Genomic DNA, 27,561 nt, shown 5'->3' with positions numbered 1-27,561 from the left:
CACATATTTGGAAGGACAGGGGGAAACCAAAGGGAATTCTAAAAAGAATGACCAGGATAGTGGGCAGGTGTTCACAATGATTGAGCAAACCAGACGTAGGGTAAAACTAAGGCTGTGTGCACTGGCAGGACATTTTAAGAGGCCTTCTGAAGCCCAGATTGGGGGAATCTACCTTAAACTGGAATAAGTGCTTGCAGAGATATTATAAGAGGATATAAACCAGAGGGGGAAATTGAACTAGTTGATTTATGAGATTTAGTCAGTAACCTGTACTCATAAATCGTCAGTCTGTTTTATAAGCTACTCTGTGCCAGGTACTTGAAGCACGTGAAAGACTAAAACCCAGGGCTTGCGTTCTCTGTGGGTGGGTTTTCATAAATCACTACATGCAGCGTGAGTGCTCTCACAGCCTCACTAACGAGTCCCAGGGATCGCCAAGGACAGAGCAGCCAACTTGGCCCTGCAGGCTCAGGGGCCAGGAAAGCTGCAAAGAGGAGCCAAGGTTTGAATTAGTGAGACAGCGGGCAGAGGAGGGCGGGAAACACGCCAGGCAGGGGGAGCAGTAGAATTTGAGGGAGCACGACACGGTCGAGGGGCCTTTGGCATCAGATCCTGGCTCAGCTGCTCTGGCGTGGAGCCTCAGAGGGTGGTTCTCACTTGCCTGAGCCATCTGCCTCCGGTCGCTAATGCAGAGCAGATTCTGTGCCACCCAGGTTTGCAGCTTGGGAGAATTGGGGATCCCGTGTAAAGCATCTGGACATGATGTTTGATCATTTGTGCCTTGAAGTCACTTTGATTGCTCTTTGATATGGGCCTGAGAGTTTCTCCTCTCCAGCGCTTGTCCACATTCTTTCTCTTTCTTACAGGCCTCCCTTTCCGGGAATTGAGGCAATTCTCAGAAAGGAAAGGAAAGAAACTGGCTGCTCTCCCACCCTGGTTTCAATATTATGGTTTCATTGACTTTAAAGATTGGTTTAAATATTACATATTTTTAAACAGATACTTAACAAATGCAAAGAGTCGAACATGACTGAGCAACTGAACTGAACTGAACAAATGGATAAGTAAAATAAATTATCCCCTCAAATTCGTGTGTTTTGTTCATAGAGCTCCTAGAAAGAAATTTCTAGTGAGTTAAGAAACAAAATCATCCTTCATTAAACCTCTGCTCTGCGGCTGATGCTGTGCTAGGCTGTTTACTTACCGAGTTATCCCACTTAATCCGTGACTGCAAGTCAGTGTCATTATTGTGCTCCCATTTCACAGCTGAGAGACTGAGGCTCATGACAGGTAAATACATAGGGTAATGTTACAGAGTGTGGGCTCTAGGGTCAAACTGCCTGAGTTTGTGTCCCATCTCGACTGCCTACTTAACTGTGTGGTCTTGAGCAAGTATTTTAGCCTCAGTTTACTGGTCTGCACGACAGAGACAACAAATCTGTCCCATAGGATTGCTGTAGGCATCAGTGAATTGATTATCAGTGTTATGTAAGGTGCTTGCAAGGGCTTCCCTGGTGGCTCAGCTGCTAAAGAATCTGCCTGCAATGCAGGAGACCTGGGTTCAATCCCTGGGTTGGGAAGATCCCCTGGAGAAGGGAAAGGCTACCCACTGCAATATTAAGGCTACCCACTGCAGTATTCTGGCTTGGAAAATTCCATGGACTGTATAGTCCATGGTGTCACAAAGAGTTGGACACAACTGAGTGACTTTCAACTTCACTTCTCACTAGAAGAACACCAGACACAGGACTTCAGTTCTGGAAGTTAGCTGCTCTGGCATAGCCTTGTTGTCACTGGCATCCTCCTTGTTCAAGGCATATCAGCAGGTTTCATATGGGGCTGGGGCTCAGCCGATCTCTGGAGTCCTGACATGTAACACTTGCAGTGGGCTTGTTCCTTGCTTTACAGTCTGTAAAATGCCACCATGTCACTTTTTCCTCCTTTTTCTCATAACAGCCCTTGAGGTAAGTGGGTTCTGCTTTATAGATGAGGAAGCTGACACTCAGAAAAGGGAAGTAACCGACCCCAGAGGGGCTGATCCTGGCCAGCCTCAGCCCCAAGGCGACCTCAGGTAGCCTGACCTTGGCCCACCTTTTCCAGGGTTAGCAATAAATAATGACTAATAGGAGGCCCAAGGACATCTTCTTCAAAGGTTTGCAGTTAATTAAGGCAGCCTGTGGAGTGAACAGGCTGTACGTGGTTCTTGCCTCACTTGCAAACCAGAAGAGATAAGGCCCTGCCTCCTCCCCAGGCTCCCCTTCTCCTGAGAACAGGACAGCTGGCCAGCAAAGGAAGCTGTTTGTTCAGTAACATGTGGGTTATGACTGCAAAGGCCTAGGAATTCATCCCCTAGAGCAATTAAGATAAAGAGTAATGGCAGTTTACCAAGTGTTTCTAGCCATGGTGGACCTAGGTTTGCTAAAGCACTCTGGTATCTGCTCCCTGAGCAAACACGAGTCCTTCCCGTGTCCTGGACGCTGGTTGAGGCACACGGACGCGTCAGCACATGCTCACTTGCCCTTGGTTGGGAGGGGTCTTTGTTTGCCCTCCCTAAGCCTATAAATCAGCAGTTCTTTTCAACCCCACCATTAACATTTGTTCTTCCTCTTTTCTCCTGTTTCCTGGCTCCATATTTCTGTTTATATTTTTATTAATGTTATATCATCTATGCCCTTTATCACAACTCATCTCCAGCCTTTTTGGAAAGAAGAACCAGGTAACAGTAAAGGGAAAACAGCTGCCGTGGTTTGTTCATCTCTTTCTGTCCCTCTTCTCTGCCCACAGTCTTGTCTGGACCACTGAGCAAATCTGCCAGCACCCCAACCAGCTGTGAACATCTTCCCAGAAGATGGCAGACATGTCCAATGACGAGCAGGGCTGTGGGTCCCCCCTGGAGCTGTTCCACAGCATCGCTGCTCAGGGGGAGCTCGTGAGGGACCTCAAAGCCAGAAACGCAGCCAAGGTAGGTCATTTTGCCAGTCCTCCACACGTGTCCCAGCCAGTCTGTAGGACAGTCGCCTGTTTCTGTCCCCTCATCACCTGAGGTCTTTTGGCTCTCATGCTAAATGTATTTTCTCCTTACTCGGCATCGATGCCTGTGGTCTGAAGGGAAGCCGCTGGGAAGCAAAGCCGCTGTCCACCCTTCCTCTCCACATGTCCTGCTCACGGAAGCAACCACTTTCAATTCTGTTAGCCGATTCTTTTGATATGCAATGCCCACATCTCTTAGAATCACACATCATTTTGCTCCTTATGGATGTTCAGGTTTGGGGCTTCCACTGTGGAAGACAAATTAGCCGTCTCGTAGCACTGCCCACCCACCAGTCCCCATGTAAACGACGGCTAACCCCCCTGAGAAGAGCACGCGTGCTGCTCCTCTCCTGCCCAACTTTTGTTTTTTCCAGGGTTGTTTTAATTGCTCCTTGCTTGGTTTGTCTTTGTTTTGGCCATGCCTTGCTCCCCGTGGGATCTCAGTTCCTCCACCAGGGACTGAACCCAGACCATGGCAGTGAAAACCCAGAATCCTAACCATTAGGCCATCTGGGACCTCCCCTGCTTAGCTTTCTGTGTATTGACGCTCATGGACCTCCAGGTGCTCCCCCCGTTGGGTCAACCCCCTCTTGAGCCACAGCAGGCTGCCCATCAGGTCCATCCTCCCGAGCACTCTCTCCCAGGATGCCCTGCCCACTTCTTTCCCGGTGGTGACCCGCCTCCCACACAGCCCATCTCAGGACCCACCCTCCCTGTCCATGCAAGCCTTCCACGCACTCTCTTTGGGCTCCCTGTTCCTGACCCCGTGTCTCACTCCTCCTTAGTTTATTTTGGCAGAGCAAATCCTCCAGAGGTTTCTGCAAAAATCAGTGCTAAGGAAGTGTTTTTTGAGCTTTTTCCTGGTCTGCAAGCATTTTACTTCATATTTGGCTGAGAGCTAGGCTCGGTAGAGAATTCTCAGGAGGACGTGACTTCCCTCAGAACTCTGAAGCGTTGCTGCATCCTCCCAGCACCCAGGGCTGCTATGGAGAAGCCGGTGCCACTCCTTTGCCCCCTCTCCTGGGTGTTCAGGGCCTCTCCAGCTCTGAAACACCCTGTGTTGGGTGCTCAGGACTCCTTTCAAACTAGAAATACATGCCCTTTAATTCTCAGAAATGTATCATATTTCTTTGATTTATTCTGGGTTGTTTTTTTATTTTTCTGTTTGTGTATTTTCTTTTTAGTTCAAAGACTGTGTCCTCTGAATTTCTTAGTTTTTTATTTATTTTCCTTTTATTTTTATTTTTTTCTTCTTTTAGGTATGTTTCCTCAACTTCTAACCCTGCTGTTGTTTTTCACTCATTCTGCCACTTTCGATTTCCAGGAGCTCATTTGTTCTCCACATGTTCTTTCCTCGAGGCTCTCTGTTCTTATTTCACAGGCACACTAGCCTTCTGCCTCTGAGCCCGTGGTGACAGCTTCCCCGTGTTCTCTCCGCAGCTATGCACCGATGTCCTCCAGCTTGGCTTGTGTTCCTTCCGCCTTTCGTAGTGGACACCACGGGCAGGTGTTTGGTGACAGCTGTGTGCTCACGCTTTGGAGGGCGCACTCAGAGCTGGGGGAGCCTAGGCTGTGGCCTTCCCTTCTCTGGATGGCGCCCACAGCACTCCTTTGCCTCAGGAGGTCTCCAGTGCCGGGTCTTTAGAGCTGCTCTTTGAGGCCAGTAGAGTCCCCAGAGAGGGCTCCTCCGGTTCGCTCTCCAGAGGGTCCCGGTGTGGCCGCCCACGGTGCGAGCTGAGTGGGGCTGAGGAGCTGACCGCGTGGTCCTTCGCTGAAGCCCCTGTTCGCAGTGTGCTGCCCCCCGCCTGTCCCCCTCACTGTGCACAGCACTTCCGCGTGGACACTTGGCTCTCCTTGTCGAGACACTAAACCTCTGGATGGGGCAGGGGGCGTGTACCGGCTATGGGTGGGGGCTAGCATGGAGATCTCAGTAGCTGCTTGTTAGACTTCCAGCTAGTGCTCCTGATCTTAGAGCCCACTCTTACCCTCACTTGTGTTAGTATCTAGGGCCACCAGTGCCCGAGCCTCTCGGGGATCCCAAGCAATACGAGTCCAGCCGCCGCCCCGACTCCTGCATGGTCTCAGCCTGTGTTGCTCTTCTGTGCTCGCGCAGGGCGCTCACACCTCTGCTCTCCAGCTGCTGAGGCTTGTCGCTGCCAGCCTCTTTCTGTTTCCTTTGTCTTTGTGGGTTATGCCTTTTTTAAAGATCTCTCTGTAGTTGCTGCTTTGGGTTTCAGAAGCATAACTCAGTCAGTCTACATCTATAACCAGCCCTTCCTTTCACTCTGGGTCACCCAGCTTCCTCAGCTCCACAGCTTCCTCATCCATCACTTCCAACCCCTGTTGTCGTCTTTTCAAAATTCTCTTTCTAGGTTCTCACCAGATGGGGTCAACCGTCTCACACTCGTTTCAGTAGTTTACTTTGACTCTTGGGACCCTAAGTAATACATTACTTTTTAAAAGAAATAGTGATGTCCAAAAAGGGAGTTGATTATTCACAGAAAGAGGTTTACACAGCAGATAGGGCTCAATAGATAAGGCTGAATTATTTTGTTTTTTTAATCTATAAACCTACAATAAATAAAGAACTCGTGTTGATCATTTACGCTATAAACCCATCTTAGGAACCTAACAGTGATATTTTTGCCATTTAACATTAAATTTGAATGACATTAATGAATACTTTGAGTTAGTAGTTCTTAGTGACCCCGGAGAAGGCAATGGCACCCCACTCCAGTACTCTTGCCTGGAAAATCCCGTGGACGGAGGAGCCTGGTAGGCTGCAGTCCATGGGGTCACTAAGAGTTGGACACGACTGAGCGACTTCCCTTTCACTTTTCACTTTCATGCATTGGAGAAGGAAATGGCAACCCACTCCAGTGTTCTTGCCTGGAGAATCCCAGGGACGGGGGAGCCTGGTGGGCTGCCGTCTACGGGGTCGCCCAGAGTCGGACACGACTGAAGCGACTCAGCAGCAGCAGCAGTGACCCCAGTCACATTCTGCATTTTAGCAAACAAACAATACTTGATGCACTTTAGAGTTAAGTCTTCCAAGCATAGTCTTTGACTAATGCTAAGTCAGATGGCATTCAACAAAAGACAGCAGAGGTTACACAATGAAACCATGAGAGGAGTCAAGTGAAGTAAACTTGTACCAGTGTATCATACTAGAAGCACCTGATGTTTTAGAAATTCACTTTAGGCGAAATAGATGAGCTGCTCGGGCACAGCTGGTCCAGTGAGGGTGCCTTGGGCTCTTCCTCCGCATCTCTGTGCCATCGAGGTCATGGTCCTCAGTGTTCTTTCTGCTCCATGTACCGAGAGAAGAACTCCCATGGCTTTCAGAAGTAGCAGCTCAGTAGAGGTTCTCCTGGAGGACAGGTTGGAATCTGGGGGCTCTGACGGGAAGACAGTTTGAGCAGGATTCGAGAGATGACACTGGATTATGGGGCTGAAGATAGGGAACAGAGCCTTTTTTGTTTTCCTTTCAGTTTAAATTAACTTTTAAAATTGGAGTACACCATTCGTTCAGAGAAATATGGAGATCACAGACAGGCAGCTCACTGAGTTTTCACAAGATGACCAAACCTGTGTAACCAGCATTCCAATGGAGACACAGCCCAGAAACCATCTCAGGCCCCTCTGCTTCTCGCCTCTTCCCTCCTGAGAGAGGTCTCTCCCTCCCTCTCCTTCCACGGAGAATTCCTGTGCAGGAACTGTATATAATCACCCATTGTGTATATAGAGTCTTCCGTGTCTGGCTTTTTTCAGAACATCAACTTTTAAAATCTGTTTCAATGTCCAGGTCCGTGTTAGATTGAGAACAGGAGAACAGACAAGGGAGCCTGCTTGTCTCTTCAGTCCCATTCCAGATGACAGACGGTCCTTGAGTTGGGACTCTGGTTAGATGTTTGACTCTCAAAGAGCCACCTGGCTGGAAGCTGGGTTACCCAGAGAGAGTGTGAACTGTCACGCCAGTGGCGACTAAAGGGCGGTGGCAGCAGGGCGCTCAGAGCAGGGCACTGCTTCCTCAGATAATAGCTCACAGAGCAATAGATCGTGCTCTCAGAGCCTGTGTTCTGCTGCAAGCGCTCAGCCTAGGCAGCGCTGAATGAGGGGAGGAGAACACGCCTGCCTGCCTAAGGTGGGCCAGCACCCAGCCTCTTGCATGAGCTATATCCATGGGGCCACTGATTGCACACTCTGCCTCATTTAAATGACAAATTCCAGATGGGTTCAGCTTGAAACACAAACCTGCATCTGAAATCACCCCACAGTAACAGCCCTCTGTGGCCCAGGCGTGCCCGATGGAAGGGCTCTCTGAATGCAGTCTGGGACTGCGAGCGTTGTTCCTCCACTGGGAAGCCCAGCTTATAGCACGTATGTCTAAAGTCTAAATGGAAGTGTTTGTATTTCCCTTGGCAAGCAAATTGGACTGTGTGTATTCTTTGTTTGCGATCAAATCCAGCAAGGCCAATTATGGGAGTGGAGCTTTAGGGCATAGCGTGACTAATCTGCTTAATTAGGTTTGCTCTTTTAAATGCCAGGCTTCCAGGGATGGCTAGTGTGGGCTCCTGCAAGAGGAAATCTTTAATAGGTTTCCAGCGGACCCACAGATACACTTTATGTTTGTTTGTTTGTTTATCTTATTCTCATTTTAAAACACTAAATATGCAAACACTTTGGACAGCTGGATAAGACTCCAAATGCTGTGGTATAACTGTTTCCCAGTGAATCCCCCCTTGTTTTCTGAAAGTCTGCATTTTTTCCTTGCCCTTATCTGTTAAGTTCCAATGTAGAACTCACTATAATTGATTAATGGAGCATGTCACATATATTCACTGGCATCAGTGAAGTTTAATATTTAGCCATTAACTCTGTCATAAATTGTGCAAATTGTGTCGCTACACATAGCCTGTAGTGTTTGTGGTAGGAACCCACGACACTTGACCCCCAGATAAAAATAAAATACATTCAGGCCCACGACTTGCTGTGTGTGCATGGGCAAGCTCCTTCACATCTCTGAGTCTCAGACTCTTCAACCAGAAAAGGCCAGTGATAACACTGCCGTCCTTGTAGGATTATTGTAAGAGTAAGTGGGAGAGCATTTAGCACACCGCCTGCCACCCAGTAGCAGTAACGTTCAGGAAATGCTACTGCTGCTGCTAAGTCGCGTCAGTCGTGTCCGACTCTGGGCGACCCCATAGACGGCAGCCCAGCAGGCTCCCCCGTCCCTGGGATTCTCCAGGCAAGAACACTGGAGCGGGTTGCCATTTCCTTCTCCAATCCATGAAAGTGAAAAGTGAAAGGGAAGTCGCTCAGTCGTGTCAGACTCTAGTGACCCCATGGACTGCAGCCCACCAGGCTCCTCCGTCCCTGGGATTCTCCAGGTGAGAGCACTGGAGTGGCTGCCGCTAGTGGTTGTTAATCCTTTCCGCCTTCACCCTTAATTCCTGTGTACAGGATGAAATTGATTCTGCGGTGAAGATGTTGTTATCCCTAAAAACGAGCTACAAAGCTGCCACAGGGGAGGATTACAAGGTGGACTGTCCTCCAAGGGACCCGGCGCCCGAGAGTGGTGAGGGCCTGGATGCCACTGAGGCAGACGAGGACTTTGTGGACCCCTGGACAGTGCAGACAAGCAGTGCCAAAGGCATTGACTACGACAAGCTCATTGGTACGTTTATGAGAAAAACCTCAACTTTTAGAAGTGATGTTATTGATGTTTTCTAATTTGAATTAATCATAAATCCAGTCAAACTTCAATGTCAAGGGAAAAAAGATCCTTAAATCTTTTGGTGGTCCATTATATTCCCAGAGGTTTGTTTTTAATTAACGTAACAATATAAAATATGTTTTGAAATAATAATCTATAGTAGACAGCTTAACGGGCTTCCCTGGTGGCTCAGACGGTAAAGGACCCACCTCCCAATGCAGGAGACCCGGGTTCGATCCCTGGATGGGAAAGATCCTCTGGAGAAGGGAATGGCAACCCACTCCAGTACTCTTGCCTGGAGAATCCCATGGACAGAGGAGCCTGGTGGACCACAGTCCACGGGGTCGCAAAGAGCCGGACACGACTGAGCGACCGAGCACAGCACAAACAGCTCGGTGTTAGCTTTTTCCTTTTCTTGAGCAGTTCAGAATTCGGGAAAGGCCCATTGCAGCGAGTATTTTCACAGTGGTTTAAATTGTCTTTCACTGAGTGGGTACAGTTCAGGCATGGATTGTGTAAGAAGTAAGCCTTCTCACAGATGGCATGTCCTCGATGCCCAGCTCTGCCCTGGAGGGCTTCCTGCTCAGGAGCATCCTTTCCCTGAGGTCATTGGTGGCTGTCGAAGAAGAAACAGAGCTAAAGCTCTCTCATCTGAGTCTAAGCCGTTTTCCATGATGTATGCCCAGACCATCAGGGAGAGAAAACTCACTGGAAGACAAACATTAATTTGGTTATAGGCTCTAAAATGATGGTTGTGAGCATATATAAATTATACTGCAGTAAGTAATAAGCAGCTGTGTGTAGGAGGCGAGGCGGGGGGCTGGGCAGGTTATCTGGAGTTCCTCACTAGGCTGCATTCTGGATCTGTCCCATCAGAATCCAGTCCCAGACCAGAGAGTCTTTAGCCCTGCGTTTATTTTCTGGTCTGCTGGTGGTGACGTCTGCTCTGGACTGATGGAAGGGACTAGAGCCAGTAGCCCAAAGAGGCCTGGTTCTGCTGAGACGGCGTGTGATCGTGAGTCTTTCCGTCTGGTCTCTGCAGCGTCCCCAAGCCTCCCACCACCTAAGTTCAGCATCTCTTCTTTTCTTCCAGTTCGATTTGGAAGCAGTAAAATTGACAAGGAGCTGGTAAACCGAATAGAGAGAGCCACGGGCCAGAGACCACACCGCTTCCTGCGCAGGGGAATCTTCTTCTCACACAGGTCAGGCGCTTTTCGCTGCAGGACCTCCCCCATCCTCTTGTCTTAGAGAAGGAAGCGATCAGGACATGGGCCCTCCAGCCGCTGGCCCTCGGGGGACCTGGCTGCCAGTTGACGGAAGGCCAGTCCCGCCTCCTGTCCTGCCAGTGACTGCCTGTGGGGTCACACCTGTACCTTCCCCTCTGGCCCTTAGTTTATTCATCTGTAAATCTTGCCCGTCTCGCAAGGTGGAGGTCAAGTACACACCAGAGGAGATTCATGCCAGATTATGTGCTAAAAACCATAGCATGTCACAAAACAAAAGAGATTAATGTGTCTAGGCTCAGCATTTCCCATGAGATAAGCAGGAGGCTTCCTGAAGTTACATACGTCTTCCTCCTATTGTACTGGCCTGCTCATAAATCGTGTCCAGAGAGAAACTAGTAGAGCGAACAGGACACAGAGTATCCCGACCTGAGACCATAAATTCCATGCAGATAACATCAGAGAATGGGCAGGTTCGGAGCCAGCTCCTGCCTCTCCCACCCCACACACCGCCTCCGGCTGGGTTCGAGGGGTCTTGGAGCTTGTAGTCCGAGGCCAGGCTGTTCTGTTCTGCCCACACCAGGGTTACGGACAGCACACACACGACAGAACTCGGCACTCCACCGAACATTTGATTTGATTTTTTTAATTTGAAGGATAATTGCTTTACAATGTTGTGTTGGTTTCGGTGGCGCTAGTGCTAAAGAACCTGCCTGCCATTGCAGGAGATATAAAAGGCACGAGTTCAGTTTCTGGGTTGAGAAGATCCCCTGGAGGAGGAAATGGCAACCCACTCCAGTATTCTTATATGAAGAATCCCATGGAAGGAGCCAGGCAGGCTGCAGTCCGTGGGCTCACAAAGAGTTGGACTCGACTGAAGCGACTTAGCACACCATACAACACTGTGACTCAGCCACAAGTGTGCAGATGTCCCCTCCCTCCTGAACGTCCCTCCGTCCCACCCCCTGGGTCATCCCAGAGTACCAGGTTGAGCTCCCTGGTTACACAGCACACCCAACACTTTAAATTCTACATGGGGAGAAGAGGCCCCCCACTCACCCCTCTTTCTGGGCAGAATACACTCACAGTTTTTCCTTAATTGAGATTTAGTTCACGTGACCTAGGATTCACCTTTGCAAAGGACATAGTTCAGTGGGGCTTTTGGTCTCTTCCAAGTTTGTGCATGCATCGCCATGTCTGGTTCCTTACATTTTCATCGCCCCAAACAGTAGCCCTCTACGCATTAGCAGTCACTGCCTGTTCCTCCCACCACCCCACCCCGCCCTCACCCGCAGCCCTGGCCACCAGAAATCATCTTTCCATGTCTGTGCATTTGCCTGGGATGCAGCATGTGCCAGTACTTCATTCCTTTTTATGCCTGAAAGCTGTTGAGTGGATGCAGCCCCATTTGACAGCTGACGGGCTTTGGGGGGTTTTCCCTTTGGGGTTAGCATGAGTGCTGCTCTGAGTGTTTGTGTACAGGGTCTGGTTTCTCTTGGGTGTGTACCCGGGAGTGGAGTTGCTGGGTCCTGAGGTAACCTTAACATTTTTTTGGAATTGCCAGTGTTTTCCACAGCAACTGCATCATTTTGCATTCCCACCAGCAAAGTGCAAACAAGGATTCCAATTCTCCACATCCTTGCTAGTTGTTATTTTCCAGTTTGTGTTTTTCTGAAACCATGTGTAAGTGTGAGGTGGTATTTCATTATGGTTTTGATTTGTATTGCCATAATGACTAAAGATCTTGAGCATCTTTTCATGTGCTTACTGGCTGTTCTTATGTATTCTTTAGAGACATGTCTCTTCTGATCCTTTGCCAACTTTTTAATTGGGTTATTTACCTTTTTATTGTATTATAATAGTTCTTTATATACTCTGGATACTAGTTTCTTAACAAATACTTGATTTGCAAATATCAGCTCTTTATTTACAGTGTTCTTAGAAGCATTTAGAAGCTTTAATTTTGATGAACTCCAGTTTGGTTTGGTTTGGTTTCGGTTGCTTGGTGTCATATCTAAGAAACCATTGCCTAATTCAAGGTCGTGAACATATCCAGGTATGTTTTCTTCTAAGAGTGGTATTTTTTTAGCTCTTACACTTGGGTCTCTGATCCATGTTGAGTTAATTTTTGTATGTGTATGAGGGGGGATCCAGCTTCCTTCTTTCTGATGTGAATATCCAGTTGTCCCAGCCCCACTTTTTGGAAATTGTTGTTGAATTTTCTTGACACCCTTGTTGAAAATCAATTGAAAATATATTTAAGGATTTATTAAATATACTGCATAGTCCTGATGTCTGTAGCTTTGTAGTGAATCTTGACACTGGAAAATATGAGTCCTCCAACTTTGTTCTCAAGATTATTTTGGCCGTTAGAATTTAGAATGTTTGGATTTTAGAATCAGCTTGCTAATTTCTGTACAAAGACAGCAGTCAGGGTGTCCATAGAGATTGCACTGCATGTGTCGGTCAGTTTGGAGAGGTCTGCACCCTAAGATGGCGTCTGAGGTGGAATACTAAGCTTCCAGCCTGTGCACAGAGCACATCTTTCCGCTCATCGCTTTGGTTCCTTCATGCAGTGTTTTATAGTTTTCAGTGAACACGCCTCACACCTCTTTGGTTAGGTTAGGTTGTGTTCTTTCTGGTGCTCTTGTTTTATAGTTTTCAGTGTACACGCCTCGCACCTCCTTGGTTCGGTTAGGTTTTGTTCTTCTTGGTGCTCTTGGAAAGAGTATTTTCTGAGTTTCCCTTCTGAACATTTCACCGCTGTTTCTGAAGGGGAAGTGTACCTTGCGTGTCTGCTCTAGCTCAGCCTCACTGCAGCTCTGCTTCACTGCTGACACCGGAAAGGTAGGGTTTTCACACATCAGGGGGTTGGTTTTTCACCCATCAGGGGTTCTGCAGCATAAGTTGGGTCTCTTACAGTTTAAACCAATCCTGACACTGTCCACCTGGAGATAGTGTCCAGTCCAGTCCCACATGACTACCCCCCAACCCCCTACTTTAGACACAAATCAGAGTCTAGGTTCTTACCTGTGCTTTAAATCCCACAACTGATCTGGAATTAATTTGCTCAAGCAAGGGAAACATTTTACTCACTAGATGGCCAGTTTATTGTAAAGGATGTAAGTCTGGAGCAGCCAGGTTGGAGGAAGCATGTGGGGACGCTCAGAGCTCCCCGCCCCCCTGGGCACCACGCCCCTGTCTCCATGTGCTCACCAACCCAGAAATTCTCTGACACTGTCCTTTGGGTTTTTATAGAGACTTCATTACACAGATTATTTTTATCACTGGCCACTGATGGTTAAATTCAATGTCCAGCCCCTCTTCCCTCCCCAGAAAGAGGGACGGGGGTTGGGAGCTGGGAAGTTCCAACCCTGTAATCAGAGCTGGTTCCCCAGCAACCAGTCCCCTTCCTTAGGGTATCCAGGGACTTTTCCAAAGTCACTTAAATAACATAAACTTTGATGTAGTTGAAAGGGGAACTTTTTATGTGAATAACACTCTATCATTCTTATCGCTTAGGAAATTCCCACAATGGTTTAAGGAACTCTGTGCCTGATATAGGATAAAAATAAAGACAAAATATATGATATTTCTTATTATCAACCACAATATTGCTCTACTGTACAGAAATACAACTGATTTTTGTTTGATCCTACATCCTGCAACTTTGTTGAGTTCATTTATTCTTATGAAAAAAAATTCAAAGATATAAATTTGAAGATTTAATTGTATAAGGGACATTGGTCTGTAGTTTTCTTTTGATGTCTTTGCTTTGGGTATCAAAATAATACTGGCTTTATAGAATGCGTTGAGAAGTATACTTTCTTTCATTTTTTGGAAGTTTGTGAAGGATTGTTGTTAGTTCTCTTGAAAATTTGATAGAATCCTCTAGTGAAGCCATCTGACCTTAGGCTTTTCTCTCTGAGACTTTTTTTATTACTAGTTCAATTTCTTTGCTTGTTCTAGATCTGTTCAGATTTTCTGTTTCTTTTTGAGTCAGTTTTGGTGGTTTCTTTCTTTGGGAATTTTGTCTGGTTCATCAAGGTCATCTCACACACTGGCCTGCAGTTCATATTACTCACTTATAATCCTTTTTATTCTTGTAAGTTGTTAGTTGTTCAGTCACTAAATCCACTGTTTGCGACCCCATGGACTGCAGCGCACCAGGCTCCCCGTCCTTCGCCATGTCCCTGAATTTGCTCAGACTCATGTCCATTCAGTGATTCCATCCAACCATCTCATCCTCTGTTGCCCCCTTCTCCTCCTGCCCTCAGTCTTTCCCAGCATCAGGGTCTTTTCCAATGAGTTGGCACTTCGCATCAGGTGGCCAAAGTATTGGAGCTTCAGCATCAGTCCTTCCAATGAATGTTCAGGGTTGATTTCTTTTTTAAGATTGACTGGTTTGATCTCCTAACTGTCCAAAGGACTCTCAAGAGTCTTCTGCAGCGCCACAGTTAGAAAGTATCCATTTTTCCGCACTCAGCCTTCTTTTTGGTCCAACTCTCACATCTGTACATGACTACTGGAAAAACCATAGCTTTGACTACACAGACCTTTGTCAGCAAAGTGATGTCTCTGCTTTTTAATACACTATCTAGGTTTGTCATATTTTTTCTTCCAAGGAGCATCTTTTAATTTCATGGCTGCAGTCTCTGTCCTCAGTTATTTTGGAGTCCAAGAAAATAAAATCTGTCACTAATTCCGTTTTTTTCTCCATCTATTTGCCATGAAGTGATGGGACCAGATGCCATGATCTTCGTTTTTTGAATGTTGAGTTTTAAGCCAGCTTTTTCACTCTCCTCCTCAGGGCTTGATGAGATCCGCTGTGCACTGTCGGGCGGCAGCGCCAGGCAGGTGACTAGATCCCTTGGCGCTGAGGGGTCCCTGCTGGGATCTGCCTTCACAAAACTGCACTCAGTGAGGGGCCTAGTCAGTGCCCTGCCCTCAGGATAGCACCTCGAGTGCTCAGAGACCTCCTGCAAAACCACCCACAGCAGCTTGCCTGACAGCCGCACCCTTGTTTCTTCCGTAAGCTGATAAATGTTCGGTTTGTTATTTGTAAGAACCGAGAAAGGACTCTTTTTCTCCCAAACTCAGCCATTCCATCTTTCCTTATTTCAGAAGCGGTGTGCCACCATCGAAGCAAAGCAAAGCACACAATCCAGGCTAGCCCTGATCCTCTCAGCCCACAGATGAGCACTGCTCGCCCCTGGTCAGGAGTAGAAGTCACTTTCAGAATGCTCTTGTCTGGGTTCTCCTACCCAGGCCTCTGGGAAAGGGAGCTAGTCCTCTTATTTGGCACACTTTAACGATACAGACTCCCAAATGCCACCCCAGACCCACTGGATCAGAGGCTGGGAAGGTAGGGCGTGGGCAGGTGTGATGTGGAGACGGCTGGTCAGGTGACTCTGATGGACCGCCCCGCAGGAGGCCCCTTGGTGTGCGCTGGGTGCCGGCCCCAGTCCTCGTGGTGGTGCACGATAACTCCCCAGATGGAGACCCCTGGTCCCAGTGTGGCTGAGGAGCCCAAAGCAGATCTCCAGCTGGGGACATCCCCCGCCACCCCCCGCTGAGTTCAGACTGTGGGGAGCCCTGCGATGGCCCCCTCCTGAGCCAGCAGAGTTGGGGCTGCGTGGTTCTCAACAAGGACTGGGTGGTGTCGGCCTGGTTCACTCCCAGGAAAGCATGTGAAGCAGACAGTACATCAACATCGAAATTTGGAAGAATTCCGAAAGAGGTCCAGTGGCTGCCCAACCATATCCACCCTTTAAACACGTTGTTCCCAACCTGCACGGCTTACACTTTCACAGCAGGCACGGGAGGAGCCGTTTAGAAGCAGTTTCCTGTCGTCCTTAACAGCAGGAACAGCAAGGATAACAAGCTCTTGTGACTGGATTGTCTTGTCTCGTTTTCATTCCCAGTTGAGCATTCACACCCTGACTCTTCTTTCAGAACACCTCACTGTTTTCTTGTCCCCTCTGTCCTTTAGAGACATGCATCAGATTCTGGATGCCTATGAAAACAAGAAGCCATTCTATCTCTACACGGGCAGGGGCCCCTCTTCTGAAGCCATGCACGTGGGGCACCTCATCCCATTCATCTTCACCAAGTAAGTATTGCGCCGCGGGGCTGTGCTCACCGTGCCAGTGAGTTTTGAAATATGGAGAGAACAAACCAGCAACATATCTGCCAATTATAGGTAATAAATATATTAGTAGTAGTATTATTTCCCCCCCCCCAAAAAAAAAGGAAAAGAAATGTTAATCACAAACTTTGTGTAGAGCTGAGCAGACAGTACCAGATCACATCTGCCTGATCAGCCAAGGTTCGGGGAACTGGTGCCCTTGTGGCTTCTCCCCACCCTGTCCCTAGGGTCACTTTAGCAGGATTGGGTGGTGGGGAGAGCACTGCTGTGGACTCAGTGGACCTGTGTCCTCCTGTCTCTGTCCGGGTGACCGTAGAAGAGTTACCTCTCTGGGCCTTAGTCTCCACTTCTGCCAGAGGAAGTACCAGCGCCCCGCCCTGCCGTCCCTGTAAGACTTCAGAGTAGAGTGTGCAGAGCGGCCAGCTCGGAGCCGACATGCATCGCCCTCCAGGCTAATAATTGGTGGTAGCCTGCAATGCAGGAGACCTGGGTTCAATTCCTGGGTCGGGAAGATCCCCTGGAGGAGGGCATGGCAACCACTCCAGTATTCTTGCCTGGAGAATCCCATGGACAGAGGAGCCTGGCGGGCTGCAGTCCATGGGGTCTCACAGAGTCGGACACGGCTGAGGGTCTAAGCGCACATTGCACAGCCCTTGCTAACAGGAACGCACATAGAGTCGAGCTCAAGGTGTTCCTGTTTACAGGAGCTAAGTTCACAGTATGGTCAGAGGGTGAGACTTCCTGGGCAGGGGAGTTTTGACATACACTGTTAGTAGGAGCTGTGGTTTCAGAGGCACAGCAGTATTTCTCTGCAGAAAAATAAGACGTGGGCCTCCCTCCCCTGTGTCTCCCAGGTGGCTGCAGGATGTGTTCAACGTGCCCTTGGTCATCCAGATGACTGATGACGAAAAGTACCTGTGGAAGGACCTGACCCTGGATCAGGCCTATGGCTACGCCGTGGAGAACGCCAAGGACATCATTGCCTGCGGCTTTGACATCAACAAGACGTTCATCTTCTCTGACCTTGACTACATGGGGTAAGGGGCAAATGCCTGGCCGCCTTTTAAATGAGTGAACGCAGGCTGTAGACAGGCCATCGCGGCCAGGGCTGCTTCAGAAACAGCTGAAGCATCTTGAGGTCTGCAGAGTGTTTTCTTCCTTTATTGAATGTTATGGTCTGGTTTCCTGGTTTATTGACAGCTAAGACTTCCATCCTCAGCTTGTGGAGGGGGTAGCGATGGCCAGATGCAGCCCGGAGCAGCTCACAGAGACAAACCCTCCTTCCGGGGCCCATCAGTTTCTACCCAGATACTCTGTCCGGCTGCACGTTGCCAATACCCTTGAATGATGAGAAGGTTAATCTGCCTCTAACTCACCACTGGCTCCCCTAGCCATGGTTTCCCTACTTGCGCAGACTCAGCCAGCCAAGCCAGTGCCGCGCTGCAGTACTGAAAAGTACCGTGTGTAAGGACCCGCGTTGGCCAGGGTCAGCAGTTATCACCCACGACAAAGCACAGTCCGTCCCAACGGATAAGCTGCCCTGGAGCCCCCAGACTTGAAGCCCCGCATGCTCAGCCAGCGATCCTGGCAGAGCGGACACCCTTCCCGTGAGCCCCTGAGTCTGCATCGGCTGTGCTCCTGCCTCCTGTGCTGCTCAGCTTCGGGCTGACTTCCTTCCACAGGCAGGGGAGTGTCCGCCTCGCCTGCCACTGGCCTCTCTGCCCACAGGGGGCGTCAGAGCGCCTTCCTCCCCAGCTGACCCGGCCCACGTGTGGCTGTGCTGTCTGCTGCTTTGCCCTCGGCCAGCACCCTCCAGTTCTGGGTTTGACTCTGACCTTCTTCACAGGATGAGCCCGGGCTTCTACAAGAACGTGGTGAAGATCCAGAAGCACGTCACCTTCAACCAAGTGAAAGGCATTTTCGGCTTCACAGACAGCGACTGCATTGGTAAGCCCACACTGCCCACAGCGCCCGCTGGCCCCTCAGACAGGAGCCGAGCACAAAGGAGGGGTGGGCGTGCCGGGTGCCTGCACGAGGCTGCACTGTCTCTGGGGTGGTAGCGTTTGCAGTTTGTCTCTTTAAAAAGGTGGGTTTTCCCTGAATGTAAAGTGATGCATTTGGCCCCTTTTCTGGGCCACGTGGAGTATCCCCTCAGGTCACACTCTGTCCCTCTCCTGCCTCATCCGTTTTGAGATTAGAAGGAAAAGGAGGCTGTGGATGTCTTTGACCTTCCACTTGTTCCTGGGAACCCGTCGGTGTGGAGGCCTTGGCGGGGCGCAGGTTGCAGGAGGGCTGCTCTGTGGCTGGAACCAGCCGTCTTTGTCTCCCTGGGCCTCACTCCCCACCTCCGGGAGGAGCCACCCTGCCCACCTGCCTGCCTTGCTTTTCTGCCAGGCTCAGTGCCCAGCAGACAGGCCTCTGTGCACACGCTGACCTCCCTTTCCCATGTTTCTGCACCCCTTTCAGATGCAGTGACCATCTCTTCTTTCAGACCCTAGCTCCTTGAGCTAAGAGTCAGTCCTGACACCACTGGCTGGGTCTCCTGACCCCTCCCTTTATTTTAGGCGCCCAGCCCCTGGCCCACTAGCTGCCAGCGTGGAGCTCCCAGGATGTATCTGTGGGCGCCTGTACCAGACATGCCCCACTGTGGGGGGGCACGTTCTGGGGCCCAGCTGGGGGGCTGTCGGAAGAGAAATGCCACAGAGGCCCTGCTGGGAGGCTTTTCACAGGAGCAGAACCCTTTGATGCCTCAGTCAGATTCATTCCTGACACTTGGGGCATAAACCTTTTGCTTTTGAAATGGTTTTCAGGGGTTTGTTTGTACTTTTTTCTACTTTGAAATGGTGTTTTAATCCTGGAATCCAGGCAGCGAATGGGGAGACTTCTCTGAAGCTGCCCCGAGCCAGTGCAGAGATGGGGCTGTGGCGAGTAGCCGCACATTCTGTGCTGCTGAGACCCAGGTGTGAGTCCAGGCTTGGCCTCTCAGAGCTGCACCCTAGCTCTGGGAACCCAGTGGTGACCCGGGCTGGTGTCCAGTACATAAAATGGGGACGCGGTGACACTTCGTCTGTAGAGTCGCGGGGTGTAGACGGGAGGCCCCGAGCCCAGGATGCTCAGTGCTGTAAAGGAGACACGGGTGCCGACGGAGCTGCTGCGTGGACCCCCAGAGACAGGCAGGAGCCCAGAAATGAGCAGTGTCTTTCCGCAGAGGGGAGAAAACAGGTGCCAGGAACAAGCGTCACAGAGACGGGACTCCAGGCTGGACCCACCCCAGGCCGTCCCGGAAATGTCCCGGCCTGGCCTGCCTCCACGTGTCAAGGGTCACACCAGGATCCATGCCCTTTGACCCCAGAATTCTGCTTCCTCAGGTCTGAGCAAATACAATAGCAGTGTTAACAGCAGCAGCATCCAAAATATTAAGAACAGTTTTACATCCCAAAATGTCATAATTTATACTAATTGGCACTGAGGAACAACCTGGACACCCAGTGGCTAGAGAGTGGCTGAGGCACAGGAGAGAACGTGGGTAAGCGTCACAAAGTGGAAGCTGTGAAGAGCAGAGCAGAGGAGAAGCTCGCTGAAATGGGGGGAAATGAATGAGAAAGACACGAACTGGCACTGCAGATTTTTCTTCCTTCATCCCAGCAATCCTTCTCTGTAGGTTTCAGATTTTCTTTAATGAATGTTACTTTTCCATGGGGGAGAAAAGCCCGTTTTTGTTCATCCCTTCTACAGTTCCAGGCAGGAACCAGTCTCAGGTATAAAAATGTTTTGTCCTCCCTCTCAGGGAAGATCAGTTTTCCTGCCATCCAGGCCGCTCCCTCCTTCAGCAACTCATTCCCTCAGATCTTCCGAGACCGGACAGACGTCCAGTGCCTCATCCCGTGCGCCATCGACCAGGTTAGGAGGCAGAGCCAGGGTTCCGTCAGCCTGGATGTTAGCAGGGGTCTTCACCCGCTTCAGGGGTGGGACGGAGGGTCTGACGGTGGTGCGGGGCAGAGTTACTTGGGAGGTGCCCACCAGCTGATGGCAGCCCTCGTCTTCCCCTGCCCCTGCCTCCCCACAGGACCCGTACTTCAGGATGACCAGGGACGTGGCCCCCAGGATCGGCTACCCCAAGCCAGCCCTCTTGCACTCGACCTTCTTCCCTGCCCTGCAGGGGGCCCAGACCAAGATGAGCGCCAGTGACCCCAACTCCTCCATCTTCCTCACGGACACGGCCAAGCAGATCAAGACCAAGGTGAGCACGGCCCAGGCCTCGGGGGGATGCACGCACTACCGCTCTGTCCTTTGGCCACCACGGGCACCCTGAATTCCAGGGTCCAGGCAGCCTGCCCCGTTCCCAGGTACGAAGTGAATGTGTTTGTGTCTTTTCATGTAGGCAAAACTTGGGAGTTTTGTGGTTTTTTTTTTTCTTTTTTTTCTTCTCTGATTTCCTCACCAATGTTGTTCTGAAAACAAAATCATGGCAATTTTCTTTAGTTACAGCTAAACAATAGAGAAAATTTAGTGTACTTCTGAGCACCAGTTGTATTCCAGGAGCTGGACCATGCACTCTCTGTATGTTTTGGTTTTGATTCTCACTGGTGTGTCCCTTTAAGATGAGAAGGATGAGGCCCAGCGAGGATGACCAGCTCGACCCAGTTTTCCCCAGAAATCGAAGGTGCCCTCCTAGCCCACGCACCGTGTTCCCGCACCAGGGTGTAGGGGCTGGTTCTCTCCGGAGCATTCCCGCTGAGACTCAGTATTGACAAGTGTCCTTCCACAGGCTAGTCAGGTCCTGGCCAGGAGTGCTGCTCCCAACCCACGTGCAACAGGAGCTCAGTAAATATTTTTCAAGTCACCAGAGAAATGAGAAATGGGAATTCGTTGGAGCTTCCTTACTTTTCAGGCCCGCACTTCTGTTGCTCGGTTCTGAGCTGCCAGTGTACGTACAGGCCCCTCACTGTTGCACAAAGCTGTGGACATTTTAGTTGGAACTGTGTGTGTGTTTTCGGTCTGGAAGATTACAACAGGAGTGACCGAAACTACATTTGGGGCGTGTAATGCCACCATGAGTCAGTCCAGGCCCCTGCCCTTCCTGGAAAGTCCCGCTTTCTGGTTGACAATGGGGAGCCCTTAGTATCAGAACAGTCCTCTGGGAAGTGGCAGCCGCCAGCTTTCCCAGCCTCAGGTGGAGGCTGGTGTGAACAGGGCTTTTTCTTTCTCTTTCACTTCTGGCTAAAAATTCCAGTGCCTGAAATGCAGAAGGGGAGGGACACTCCTGTTCCCTCCTGCAGAGAAGTCATCTCCTTTCATTTTTTTGAGAAGTTGTTATAAAGGAAGGGGCCAGCAGAGACCCAAGGGTCAGGAACCACCCTGGCTGCCAAGATCGCAAGCACCTTGGGGGACAGGACAGGGTCAGGCCAGGCCCTTGTCCCCAATCCCTAAGTCCCGCTTCAACTCCAGAAGCAGAATCTTCAGCCCAGAGAGGGGGCATCTGCTCCAGCCCTGTCCCAAGAATTAAGAGTAGAGTGCTAGGAACACTGTGGCCTGACTGTGTGGTCGCCTGCCACACGCTCACCTGTGTGAGCTCATGGAGTTCTCAGACCCTCCTGGACGCTGTGTCCACTGCCTGGGCAAGGGGATAGGCCTAGAGTGTCTGGCAGCTTCTCTGCGTTCACACAGCTGGGTCGCAGAGGGCCAGCCGTAACCCAGGTTGGCCCGTGGCCTGGCGTCGGGGCCCTGCCGCTCACCTGCTGTTGGTAAGGGACCACGGTCGTCAGGTATCACTGTCCAGCAGGAGCCGCTCTACAGAACTGCAGACTAGAGGCAAAGCTCACGTGAGATCGCATGTACAAGTGGTTACTGCCTGTAGAGTGTGGCCCAGATTTGAGATTTCAGTCCCAACATGGATCACTGAACAGCGGCCTAGTAGCGGGGGCCTTGTCAGAGCTTCCAGTGTTTTTCAGAGCCACTTAGCATCCCCACCAGAAAGGCCTTGCCCCCCAGCCTCTGCCCCCATATTCTTCTGGGCGATCCAGTCAGGAATCTGCCCGGAGTCCTTCTGGGAGGCTTACCAGACATCTCCTTGAGACCACTGACTCTGCGCACTCTTCTCCCCGCGGGAAAATACGTTTGTACATGGAAGGTTTCTCAGACACTCGCTAAAAGAACATTGGAGGAACTCTCCACTTTTGGGCTTTTCTTCTCTCTGCTCTGGACCCTGACTCCTCTAAGGTTATCTTCAGTCCTACAAGCCATTTTGTTAGTTTCTGAACCTGTCTGTCGTCAGCTTCTGGAAGTGCCTGTTAAGGTGGGCGCTGCCCGCAGGCCTGTCCACCTCCCGCTCCACCCAGGCCCCGCGCAGGCTCTGCCCCCTGGGGCTGTCGCTGGGCCTCCTGTCCTCGTCCCCAGGGAGGGCGGGTGGCTGTGTCTGTCATCCAGGTGAGCCTGCAGACAGGTGAGGACATTTGCCCAAGCTTCTGCAGGGGCAGTGCTGTGGTTTTTCTGATTCTGTTCTGTTTCTGTGGGTCGGGGGAGGGGTCAGAGCTCACCTGCCCTCTGGAGCCCCCTTCTGTGCAGTGAGCCCCGCGGTGGCCAGTCCCCAGGCTCCGCAGGAAAGGGCGGTTTGTGGGCTCCCCTCACCACACAGGGCAACCGCGTGGCGAGCATCCGTGTGCCCTCTCCTGGTGCAGGTCAACAAGCACGCCTTCTCCGGAGGCAGGGACACCGTTGAGGAGCACCGGCAGTTTGGGGGCAACTGTGACGTGGACGTGTCCTTCATGTACCTGACCTTCTTCCTGGAGGATGACGACAAGCTGGAGCAGATCAGGAGGGTAAGGCGGGGCTGTGCCCGTGCGGGCCCTGGAATGCCCGGTGGCCAACGTTCCTGGGGCCTGGGTCTACGGGGCCGGCGCTCAGCTGAGACGAGATCAGAGCTGAGTAGGTTGGTCGTCTTCATGACCACGTGCCTGGAAACCTCGTGAACGGATGGTTCCCAGAAGAGAAAATACAAGCTGGTAGTAGCCACACTGTAAGATTAGATCCTCCTGGTCATCAGGGAAGCAGAAGGTAAAATGAGACCCGTCAGTGCTGACACCGTCCCCGGCCTCCCCCGCGGGTTTGTGTCGTATTTACAGTGATTGTAATTCCGGGGCACAGTGAGCCCGAGAGCCGGGGAGCATTCATAGCCTCTGCCTCAGGATTTCCAGTCCTTGGCATCTTTTCCAAGAAACTAATCCTGAATAAGAAAGAGCTCTGTATGCAAGTATGTTGAAATGGTGTTAGCAAAAGTTCAGAACAGACTGTACAGCCTAGGAAGCCTTAACTGAGAATCGTCAGGAGGGATTCTCAGGCAGGCTGGAGGCTTTGATCACGCAGGAGGATTGGCCAATGCTAGTGGCAGAAGGACCCCAAATTGGCCGTGCAGCGAGATCCACCAAGTCTAAATACACCGCAGAGAAAAAAGTCTGACAGAAAACATGCCAGGATGTTAGCTAGTGGTGGGCTCAACCTCTGGGCCCTGAATTTGCAGGGGATTTTTTTCCTTTCCTTTGCTGCTTTTTGTCAGCTTTAGGTACTTTGTTAAGTTTGTTCAACAAGTACATTTTACTATCACAATCAGAAGATGAAAACAAATTCAGCGAAGATTTTAGAGACGCCAGTAAGGTTGAAGGGCGCAGCCACGGGTTCGGGTCTTGGACTCCGCTGACCTGGCGCGCAGGTGCCCGGCCCTGCTCTTCGCCCTCATGTGTCAGCTGAGTCACCGCTGCCCGCAGAGCCCAGAGGCGTTTTCAGAAAAGGGTGGTTTAAGGCCCTTGTGTTTCTGTGTGGCCAGTGTGCCAGGCTCTGCATGGGTGCTGTTGAGGGAGGGAGGTGCCCAGGCGCACACAGCCGCCTCATGTGGCCCATCTCCTCCCGCTCAGGACTACACGAGCGGGGCCATGCTCACCGGCGAGCTCAAGAAGGAGCTCATCGAAGTCCTGCAGCCCTTGATCGCCGAGCACCAGGCCCGGCGCAAGGAGGTCACCGACGAGATCGTGAAAGAATTCATGACCCCCCGGAAGCTGTCCTACGACTTTCAGTAACGCTCACTTCCTCTATGCTTACTCAGAGATGTAATTTACCCGTAATCCCAGCTCAGTCAAATCCACACCTCCCTGCTGCTGCCCTAGGCTCTATCAAATGGTAATTACTGGCCCAGGTCTGTAAGTTCTGTGTTTCTCTCAGCGCTGTTTCTTCCCTTGAATGTCATTCCGGCCCCTGTGGGTAACTGGGTGCTGGGTAGTATCGTGTGGTCACACAGGCAAGTCCAGCTGGAGTTCCTCCCACAAAGCAGCCCCTTGGGCTGGATGTCCACCGACCAGCCTGTTGTGGTCCACAGGACGACTCCCTGTTTGAAAGCATCCTGCATCTAAACACATTCTTCCATTTGCTCTGTAAAAGAATATATAGTCCATTTATACATACCTGGAATCAACATGGTGTTGCCATAAAACTTTTTTTTTTTAAGTGCTTTGAAACAGTAATGTAAGAAAGCTTAATGGGCACAAGAAGCATTTCCGCCCATGCCCCTCTCCCATCTTATTGAAGAGGAAATGATAGCCAAAGGCTTTGCTAAACTTTAAATTCCAAGATCTCACAGCTTAAAAGCTGCCTTTAACGTTTCTGAGTATTGGCCTGAGTTGGCCAATTTTTACTAAATTGAGTTTTTGTGGGTGAAACTTTCCAGTTTACTTACTAAACTCCAGGCCATGCATGTACTGTACTCCAGAAGTGACACGCCTTTCCCTGAGCGAACTAATACTCTATCCACCGAGTAATCCTAGACACTCCATCTGGGGAACCAGTGGCTGCTCCAGTCTGACCGAGCCGGACGCTGAGGCCAGCCTGTTGCCTTTGCAGATCCTTTTGTTTTGACACCTGACTGGTGTGGAGGTCTGTCTGCACAGAGCAGGCCCTGCCTGTGTCTCCAGACGGGCGGACGTAGCTAGATAGCGCAGCAGCCCTCGAGGCCGCGGCCGCGTGTCCATGGGAGGCCTATTTGGTGGAGCGCCCTGTGCAGCTGTGGAAAAGCGCAGACCTGTCCCAGGGAAAGCCCTTGGTCCAAGTATCTGTCCCTTCTGGAGGCACAGGGTCCATTCCTGGGCACCCTACTCCGGTCTCTCTCATGACAGTAAACTTCCTTTGGTCCCACCTGTGTCGCTGTGCTGTCTGGGGTTTGAGGAGCGAGCAGGGGCCTCACTCTGGCCCAGGGCCGTGCCGTGGATGCCCTTGAGCCTGCAGAGGTCCCCCTGGCACGTGTGCGGGATGGGATCACAGCCCTGGTAGCCGCCACGGCGCAGAGGTATGGCTCCGGGAATGAGCCAGACGTGGCCCGTCCGCCTTCCCAGCCCTCAGCCCTGCGTGGCGCTGGCTCCCACACTCACTGGATGTTCCCGACAGCCTTGGAGAACGCAGACAGATGTCCACATTTTGTAGTCGAGGGAGGCGGCCATGGAGGTGGTCTGAAAGGTGCTGTGTAGGCAGTGGCCCCAGGCCATTTGCAGAGGTCGCAGAGCAAGGGCCCGGCCGGATGAGCCCGGGACTTGTGCTGCCTGCCCGCCTCGTACTGCAGGCGGGAAGACTGAGGCCCAGCAGACAGCACGGCGGCTTGTCCGAGGCCGCCCTGTGAGGTTGTGTCAGACGGGCCTGCCCTGTCTTGTGCTGTGCCCGCACGAGCTTCCCACCCGGGCAGCGCCAGGATCTGGAGCACGTCCCGTCTCCTCGCCCAGCCTCCACTCCCTCCGGACTGGAGGTGAGCCCCCAGCAGAGGGTGGGGCGGTGTGGCTGGACAGCTAAGGTGATCTCTCTGCTCCCCTGTGCCCATCTCTCAGGAGGGACCACAGCCAAGGCCCCAGGGAGGGTGGGCGTTGTCCTGGGTCTCAGAGGACAGGGCTGCAGCCCCACAGCAGCAAATGACGGAAGCGGGGCGCAGGGACCTCACCCCCACCCCCTGATGGAGCAGAAGCAACAACAGACACCTCATGTTTGGGTCAGCTGGGCCTTGGGTCAGAGGTCAATGCCCAAAGTCACTGCTGGTAGGGGCCACAGACACTCCCACCCCCCACGTTTTGCTAAAAAACAGAGGATTCTTAACAGTTCCCGAGAGAAGCCCTGAATCAGGATGGGCAGGTGTGCAGCCCAGCGCTGTCTGAGGGGTGAGGTTGGATTCGGTCCCCAGCTGCCATGACTGTTACTGTCCATCCCTCAGACCTCACGGCACCTCAGGGGTGCCCAGTCTGGTGGGCCCGATGGAGCTGGGTCTGAGGGGCAGCAAGAGCCCACGCAGGTGGAGAGGTGGGCCAGGCCCAACTGGGCTCAACCCCGCGTCCCCACATCTCCTGCATCGGCAGATGGGATCTTTACCACTTTGCCACCTGGGAAGCGCCCTGTCGACTCTGGGCCAGCCCTTCTCCCCACCCTTCATTTCTGCGCTCCAAAGGGCCTCGCCTCTCCACGGCTGTGGCCCAAGCAAGGCAGAGCCACTTCCCCAGCACGGCAGGGCCAGTGCCCGGTGACCACCGTCCCCTGGAGGAAAGCGTAACCCAATTTCCAAGGCCAGAGCACCTGAGCAGGCTAGCAGCGCTCTTGTCAGGAAGATGACACAGGGTTCGACAGCTGTTGAAACCTTTTGTTAGCTGATCCCCTTCTGCCAGCACCTGGCCAGGACGCCCCAGCATCTTCACCAGCTTGCCAGTGAACCCCCAGGAATGCTCTGCAGGGCCTCATTCACTCACACATTCGTGCATTCCACACACACACACCACCCCCAAGCACTGGCTGTATGCCACACACACACACCACACCCCGAGCACCAGCTGTATGCCACACACACACACCCTGAGCACCAGCTGTATGCCACACACACACACCCTGAGCACCAGCTGTATGCCACACACACACACCACACCCCGAGCACCAGCTGTATGACACCGGTATCACACACACACACCGTCAAGCACCAGCTGCATGACACCAGTATCTCACACACACACACCCTAGCACTGGCTGTATGACACTAGTTTCACACACACACACCCGAGCACTGGCTGTGTGACACGGTATCACACACACACACACACACACGAGCACCAGCTGTATGACACCAGTATCGCACACAAACCCTCGAGCATCGGCTGTGTGCCGGGCTCTGACCTGGGTATGATCCACACCGAGCATGCTGCCCATAGGCAGCTTGCAGTCTCAGGTGGGGTGGGGGGTGGGGGCAGGACATGGATAAGTGACCAGCCGGTGAGCGGGGGGCCCAGGGGCTCAGAGCAGGAGAGACCTTCCCACAGCCGAGGGCAGGCAGGGAGAGCTTCCTGGAAGAAGTGCCATCTGGGACCTGTGGTCGTCCAGGCAGAGGCGGGGAGAGGTGCTCCCATAGAGAGCACAGGGGTAAGCAAATGCCTGGGTTTTGG

General features: G+C 51.6%; 1 protein-coding gene across 2 annotated transcripts in view; it reads left to right on the top strand.

Annotated features, from left to right (window-relative positions):
* The window catches only part of WARS1 (tryptophanyl-tRNA synthetase 1), a 28,763-nt gene extending 3,469 nt beyond the window's left edge, over positions 1-25,294 (top strand). For both annotated transcript variants that reach the window (XM_055556680.1, XM_055556679.1), the window contains exons 2-11: positions 2,785-2,962; positions 8,494-8,707; positions 9,840-9,948; positions 15,962-16,081; positions 16,972-17,154; positions 17,964-18,064; positions 19,905-20,017; positions 20,184-20,357; positions 22,795-22,935; positions 24,025-25,294. In XM_055556680.1, coding sequence (XP_055412655.1) covers positions 2,849-2,962; positions 8,494-8,707; positions 9,840-9,948; positions 15,962-16,081; positions 16,972-17,154; positions 17,964-18,064; positions 19,905-20,017; positions 20,184-20,357; positions 22,795-22,935; positions 24,025-24,186 — 1,431 coding nt within the window. In that variant the 5' untranslated portion in view covers positions 2,785-2,848 and the 3' untranslated portion in view covers positions 24,187-25,294. The remainder of the gene's footprint in view (positions 1-2,784; positions 2,963-8,493; positions 8,708-9,839; positions 9,949-15,961; positions 16,082-16,971; positions 17,155-17,963; positions 18,065-19,904; positions 20,018-20,183; positions 20,358-22,794; positions 22,936-24,024) is intronic.
* Positions 25,295-27,561: the final 2,267 nt, after the last annotated feature.

Source organism: Bubalus kerabau, chromosome 19 (assembly GCF_029407905.1).
Source record: "Bubalus kerabau isolate K-KA32 ecotype Philippines breed swamp buffalo chromosome 19, PCC_UOA_SB_1v2, whole genome shotgun sequence".
NCBI lineage: Eukaryota > Metazoa > Chordata > Mammalia > Artiodactyla > Bovidae > Bubalus > Bubalus kerabau.
The sequence above is the reverse complement of the archived record's forward strand: the minus strand, read 5'-3'. Positions and strand labels throughout refer to the sequence as shown.